Below are 7612 nucleotides of genomic sequence, written 5' to 3' on the forward strand. Positions count from 1 at the left end.
AAAAGTCGGATTTGAATTGCTTTTGTCCTAAAAGTGTAATTTTATAAAATTCAGGACCTAAATGCAAGCATTTATGACACGTCATGATGACGGGATAGACTCGTCATGATGATTTGCATTTTTACACTTTAGCCCTGAGTAATTTTGAAAGTTACTTTTGTAAATCAAATATTTGCATAAAAGAACTTGTATTTTGATAAAATTACATAAACATCCTTAATTTTTACCATTTTACTCAAAATTTTTACACAATTCAACACTTACATTTCCAATGCAACTTTTGGATAAATATATATATATATATATTTTTACAAGACATTAAGTAAGATAAGTATATTTCACCTATTTTGAAATTACCCTTATCCAGGTACATTTTGCAAAAACAACCCTAAGTTTTTCTGTAATTACAAAAATACCCTTTTTACTTGCACTTTTAAGTTTTCAAAAGTTTCACATAACACACGCGAGTTTTATACAAATAAACACATACTTCACACTAACAAAATATTTGCCTAGCATTACAAATACACGAACTGTCACAAAACATCCTTTATGTTGAAGACTTTGAAGGCATGCTTGCATAATATACCTGACATATATGAAAGATGTTATTCATCAAATTGTATAATAAAAATATATCATAATTAAGAAATTTTATACACACCTATACATTCATACTTCCAGCAAGAACAAGTGATGGTCATATTTTCAATGTTGAACACAATTGTTGCCCCTTGGTCTGATTGCATATGTGTAACCATATATGTGAAGATTGACCCCTCAACTTTTAACAATTGTCCACTTAATAAAAATTGATCTTTAAATTCAGCCTCAAATTCAGAGTACATTCTCTTTGTATATGATTCAGCTGCCGTCTTCAACATAGGTAAATTTGGGCTATAAGGAACAGAGATCTTTCGACGTGAATGAAAATCTGCATTCAACTCATTTTCACGAAGACTGGTAGACACCTTCTCACATTCTACAAGGAGCTCGGAAAGACCCAGTTTTCTACGAAACCTTTTCTTGAAGATATTATTCATATCTTCACTCCTTTGAGTAGAGGTCATGTCAGCTGTAAATGAGTTACGATAGATAATAGCCCATTTTCCCTCAAGTTATAAAGGTTTGTCATCCAATTATTGTCCACAAGATTAAACTTCCGCAATATCTCATGCCGCTTCTCATTGAAGTAATACTCTGATCTTTCCTCATAGACACAACTCTTGAAAGCAGGCAGAAACTCTTTATGCTTATCAATTACATGTCTATGATGTTTAGCAGCATTAAGATAGATATGCCATATACAAAGACGATGGCTTGTGTTTGGAAATACATAAGCAATAGCACCTGCCATGGCTGCATCTTGATTAGTGAAAATTGTGCTTGGGTGCTTTCCTGACATTGCTGTTAACAAGGTTTCAAAGAGCCAAACAAATGATGGAATAGTTTCATCAAACATCAATGCAGCCCCAAAAATTATGGTTTGCTTGTGATGATTGACACCGAGGATTGGAGCAAAAGGCAATTCAAATTTATTAGTTTGAAATGTGGTGTCAAATGATACAGTATCACCAAAGCATGCATAATCCATGATTGATTGACCATCTGCCTAAAAAAATTAGATATACGACCTTTATCAGATCCATCTTCTTGATCTATTTCAACTGCATAGAAAAATGTAGGATCCTCACGCTGCTTATTCTTCAAGTAGTTCCATAGTTTCTGTGCATCATTAGATTCTAAATACTTTTTGCGCTCACGACAATGAGATTGCAATCCATTCTTGAGAATGGCACTTTGTCGGCTGCTCCATAGAACTCCTTCACGAACTCATACACTTGGGCGGGCCTCATTCCAGCTTCTCGTATCTGGCCAATTAGCTTTCTATCTGCTTCTATGTTGGGATCTTAAATTTTTTTCTCTTATTTGAACTAGCAAGATAGTGATTATGCTCAAGCACAACCCTTTGCACTGTCCAAATCCCCTCTTTACGGACACCTAACTGAATATGAGCACTGCATCCTGACCGTGTCGTGCCCTTTGATGACTCAGTGTTCCCGTATCCTTGGCCACTGCAAACTATATATTTTTGATATATAGTACGATCTGATCGGAGTTTTGTGGTGCTCTTTGTAATGCTGAACCCAATTTTGCCAGCATAATTATTATACATCTCATATGCGTGATCCTTGGATTCAAAAGTCATTCCAACTTTAGGAACGATTAAAGTTTGCCCAATTTTATTAGTCACCTGTTGTATAACATAATTTTGCATCATACATTATCTACTACTTGACAAGAAACATAGAAGATCAAACAAACTACATGACCTTTACCTGAGTTGCTTGAGCCTCTACCTGAGTTGACTGAATGTCTTCATCTACACGTTCCATGGTATGGGAGTGCGTGTTGAAGTCAACATCCTCGTGCCCAGCCACATCATGATCTCCGGCTAGGATGTCATCCTCACCGAGACATGAGTCAACTTGCATGGCAGCTGCTAGGGTTAAGAAGAATTAATGATGATGATTAAGAAGGATTATGTGTTTTACCAAGGGATGTAGACGAGCAGCCTCACCACGATGATGAAGCCACGCTGCGATCAGGAGGACTCACGGTCTCGCGGATCGCATGAGCAGCAGCGGCCTCTTCCGGCGGCGGCGATGCGACTTTGTTGCGGCAACGCATTCCGCTTGGTTTTCTTCGTATGTACAGAGCCGGAGCCGAATAGAATATTGGAATACGGAGCCACGGAGCCGAATAAAATATGGGAATACTGAGCCAGGAGCCGGAATGCAAGCCACGATGGACGAAGTATGCGGAGGCGCTGAGCTGTTTCTGTGTGCCCTAGGATATCCAGGTGTCTTCCATCCACGATGGTTCGCACAGGAGCATTTTGAGGACGGTTCGTACGGAATTTTTTTTCCTTAATTAGAGGCTTACAATTAGAGCTATACATAGCAAGTGATGAGGCTGGCTATATCTAACCGTGCAATTAATCTAGTCATGCAGTTGCACGGTTTTCAGCTTATATGTGATTACTACCATATACTAATACTACATCAGCATAGAGATTAGCAATCTACTAGATGGTGTTTAATATAATTTTCGATTTCTTGCCAAACCTAGGACCGTGCTATTATTGGAGACCACATATCCAACGGTGCATGTATCTTAGCTAGAGGGCCAGAAAGCAACATCCTATCCACTAATCCCACCACCAGTGCTCTCTGATCGGAACTAAATTAAACCCGGTGATGGATCGTTGGACCTTGCCCCCCGCAGAGGAGAGGATGATCCAACTCGTACGTCACCGGCCCCACGAGCCACGCGACGCGCACGTTGCACCCGCATTGATCAGACGCTAGCTCGCCGTCGCCGTCGCCGACCCCGACCATCCATCCATCCCCACTTCGGCCCCCACCATGCCACCCCCATTGAAGCCGAAAAGCTAGCTAGGCCGCGCCGCACCGCGCACGCGACGCGATCGCGAGCTCGCCGGGCTCCCTCTCAACGCGCCATGAGATAACGAAACGGCAAGCGACCGGTCGATCGGTCGGTCGACCGAGCTGTCGCCGCCGGCCGGCCGGCCGGTCCCCGCTTGCCCGTTACTGAACCGCCGCCGCCGCTAGCTTTTGCGCGCGCGGGGGAAGAACGCTGGCTCGCTCCTCGCTCGTTGGCGCGGTCACATCGCCCACCAACAACGCGATGTGGGCTCGGCAGCTAGGATTGACGCATCGAGGCCCGGCTCGGAATCTTCGCGCGTCACACACGCAGCCGCACACGGCGCCCTGCTTGTCCGGCCGCGCGCGAGCGCGCCATGACATACCGGACCGCCCCGGGAAAGCGACGCCGGCGCGCGCGCGCGCCCCACCGTGCAGTGGGCGCGCGGCGGCGACGGCCGGCGTGTACATGTACGTCGCCTCGGTGGGGGCGCAGCGCGGTCGGGGGACGCGCGCTTCCGTGCGCGCGTAGGTTGCTTGCGATCAAATTAAGCTCGTCATCGGCAAGCTTGCCATACACCTTCGCTCCCGATCGAGCAAGCTTGCGCGCGGTTGCTCTCTGCTGATCGACGACGACGCTGACATCTCTGGCAAGTACACTATAACTAACACGACGCTGGCCTCGTGCAATGATTACCAAGTCGTACTGGATCATCAGTTGCAAAACGGCCGATAAATCCCTGTACTTTGCTCTCGATCCCCAGGAGCAACACGCGATGCACGCTTAATTAGGTGCCCGCATGGCCGCGCACGGTCGGTACATTTTCGCACAAGCGCGCATGCATGGGATTCCTATTTCTTCCTTCCTAGCCAGTAGCTTCGTTCCTCCCATAAACAGAGATAGATGGTGATTTCTTCGGAGGAGAAGAGAGTGGTGGTTGTTTGGTGAAAGGAGGCGTAGTTATTCATGCATGCAAATCTTATGCTAACACACCTACTACCTCCATTGCGAAAATATGTGCAAAGTATAATATTTGTAGTATCCAAATTCTGCATCCGTAATTAAGATATAGCACTTGCCCCTACGAGACCAATGGCATCACTTTCATAAAATTATTTTACATTTTTTAAGACTGATTATTGTTGGTTTGAAAATTACGAGGGGTTTAAATATTGAATTTCATGGGTGCCTTATAAAAAAAATAAGGAAGTATGTTTCAATTCAGGAGAAAATGACCATTTTAGAGAAGCTGGAAAACGTCTTGCTACCAAAACCTATTGAGACTGTAGCTTATAAAAAAAAACTCGGACTAATAATTTCCTCTCGTATCATTTTCATAAGACACGCAGTTTGTTAGAGAAGCTCTTGCACTACTTTGATTTGACTAATAAGGTGATGAGTACTAGACTTTGATTCATCACTGTAGAACCAGTTATAAGTAATTAAATATTGTTAAGCCATAAACACATGATATAGATGTGATATACTATATGAACGACGGTCAATCGTCTGTTTATAACTAATTAATTAGCTTTGGACGACAGTACAGCGCGGCATTGTAAAAAGTTCTTTCAGGTTGTTAAATGTCATGTCGACTTGTCGAGCATGTCGTACAAGGAGTCTTCACCGTTACACTCGTCTAGCAGGGATAATGTCACTAAAGCGATTCTGACAGAAACGTGAACGGATGAAGTCTCCTGCACCGAAAGTCGACAAAAATCATTTAGCTACTGCATCTTATTTCCCCCACCTTTTCCAAATCTTTTTGTTCAATCAAACATGCCATCATAGACTTGTAAGTCCAAAACAAAGCAAGATCAGAGCAGCACGGTGATTTATTGATGGTACACACGGCCGCTGCCGTAGGACATGGCACCATCGGTTGCGTACGTAGCTTACAAGGGGCTAATAGTTCAACCTCACTACATGTACGATTGGAATACATTAATCATATTTCAGTGGATAATACCACTTATGTTCAATGTGATGCACGCTATCATATATTTAAACGATCAATAGTGAAGGACAAAAATAAAAAATAGATTTGAACTAACTAGCAGCTAATGAACCTGAAGAATCCATGCATGCATGCATGAATTTAATTAGAATGCAATGAAAATTGTGGAGATCAGTTGCAATATAATTATGACCAGTATAGGGAATGAACTAAACATTATTTATATTAAATAAAATTTACAAATATGTGAGAGAATAATTAATTCTTCATTTCTCTCGGAATAATTTTGCACATATACACCGACCATGGTGGATTTGGACAGATATGTATGCATCAATAAATTACATGTCATGTATGTACGGTGCATTTTGCTTCCTCTATAAGTATCTTTGGTGTTAGACTTCTATTTGCAGCATGCCTCTTTCACAAAGCATTACAACTTGCTTTGGATATGCACCCCTAGTTAAATATTTATATATAAATCATTGGCGATGAGAAGCAGCCCCAACCTCCAGGAAATCTATGAACTGCACCTGCCCTTCGGCTTGATCATCCCGGTTCTCCTCCTGCTCCTCAATGCTCGAACCGCACTTGGTGTCGCTCGAGTTCGCATTCACTTGGAGAAAGTCGTAGAATTCAACCGATTTGTTCGTGTCTGCTAATGATCAGATTAAAATCGCATATAATTAGGCTGATATTACGACATTAAATATGATTTCCTACATGCACATATATCAGATAATGAAAAATGTGTGCTAGTGTACAGTGTACATATGCATGTAATCTTGCATGAAAGATATATTCTTCACCTTCTTCGTTAGTAGTTGAGCAATAATCCTCCTTGTTGCTATCATTGTTAATGGCAAAGGGGACTGCAAATTCTCTTCGGTACTTGTCTAGCAAGGAGGCCATGCCGCTCGAATCCGTCCTCGGCTTCTTGGCGTTCCTAGGGTTATTTTCATCTTCCGCAGCACCGCCGGTGGCCGCACCGGGGGCGCCGGCGCCGCGCCTGTTCGACATCCTCATCCGCTCCCTGCACCGCCGCGCCATGATCACATGCCAGTGGTTCTTCACGGCGTTGTCGGTGCGCCCGGGGAAGAGCCTGGCGATGACGGCCCACCTGTTGCCATGGACGCGGTGCGAGGCGAGGAGCAGCTCCTCCTCCTCCTCCGAGAAGGGGCTCCGGTTGATCCTCGGGTCCAGCTGGTTGAACCACCTCAGCCTGCAGCTTTTCCCTGAAACAATTCGTCATTTTCACCAGTTAGCTAGCTCCCTTAATTAATCACGCTACTATCCTGCATGCTGCCCCATGGCTTGTCCAAGGAAGAACATACACGGCCACTCGGATAAATTAGAAAGCAAGAAAAGTTAAACTCGTTAGAGGAAACAGAGAGATAAGATTGCTCTACAAGCGATGCAGATGTGATGTGCACATCAAGGAGAATATATCGTGTGTGTCGACGAGGAGGAGGAATGGCTGATGAGCACACCTCTCTGACATGACAGCCTAACAGATCTAAACTTCTTTTAACTGAACATGCGCATGCCTAAGCACAAAGTCAAACTCGACGCAAAAAATCGAACCGAGAGGAAAGGATCAACCAGGCCACCATAGCTCCCAGCCAACAGAAAACTCAAACATGCATCATGTCTATGCTGCATCTGATGAGATCATAGTCTTGATCACAGCACCTGATCTCCCTTGAAGCTTCTCGGCGATGGCGTTCCAGTTGTGCGGCCCGTACAGCGCGACGAGCTCCTTCAGCTTCTCGTCCTCCGATGGTCTCCAGTGCCCCCTCGTGCACATCCTCGATCGATCGATCACCCAATCAGCAGCAGGCTGGTACCTGAAGCTGTCTCTCTCTATATCCTTTGCAATAATCTTGCACCACCTCTCACTCAGCTTCCTAATAGCTGATCGAGCTAGGTGAGCGTGGGCGGAATAAATTAATCAGCAGCAGGAGAGGAAGAATCAACAGCTGAGGCTAGCTAGGTGGTATATAGGAATGAAGTAGAACACGGATCGATCGATCGAGAGCGCGGCTGGGCTGGAGGGAGGGATATGAACTGAACAAGGATGGGAGATCAGGGAGGACGAGGGATATATAGCTAGGCAAGATAAGGCCGGGCCAGGGGTATATAAGAAGAAGGGAAAGTGGTGGGCAGTTTTTTTTTCTTTCTGCTCTCTCATCGGTGTTGTTGATCGTT

General features: G+C 44.2%; 1 protein-coding gene across 2 annotated transcripts; it reads right to left on the reverse strand.

Moving 5' to 3' along the window:
* Window positions 1-5653: 5653 nt before the first annotated feature.
* Window positions 5654-7612, reverse strand: LOC112875724 (transcription factor MYB52-like). 2 transcript variants are annotated; one of them, XM_025939676.1, is made up of 3 exons: window positions 7097-7612; window positions 6214-6639; window positions 5654-6062 (listed from the first exon to the last, which is right to left on the reverse strand). In XM_025939676.1, exons 1-3 carry the CDS (start codon window positions 7209-7211, stop codon window positions 5887-5889), a joined length of 717 nt encoding a protein of 238 aa, XP_025795461.1. In that variant the 5' UTR covers window positions 7212-7612; the 3' UTR covers window positions 5654-5886. The 2 variants fall into 2 exon arrangements, with proteins under 2 accessions (XP_025795461.1, XP_025795462.1); XM_025939677.1 differs by having other exon boundaries at window positions 5654-6059; window positions 7097-7604.

Source organism: Panicum hallii, chromosome 9 (assembly GCF_002211085.1).
Source record: "Panicum hallii strain FIL2 chromosome 9, PHallii_v3.1, whole genome shotgun sequence".
NCBI classification, from domain to species: domain Eukaryota; kingdom Viridiplantae; phylum Streptophyta; class Magnoliopsida; order Poales; family Poaceae; genus Panicum; species Panicum hallii.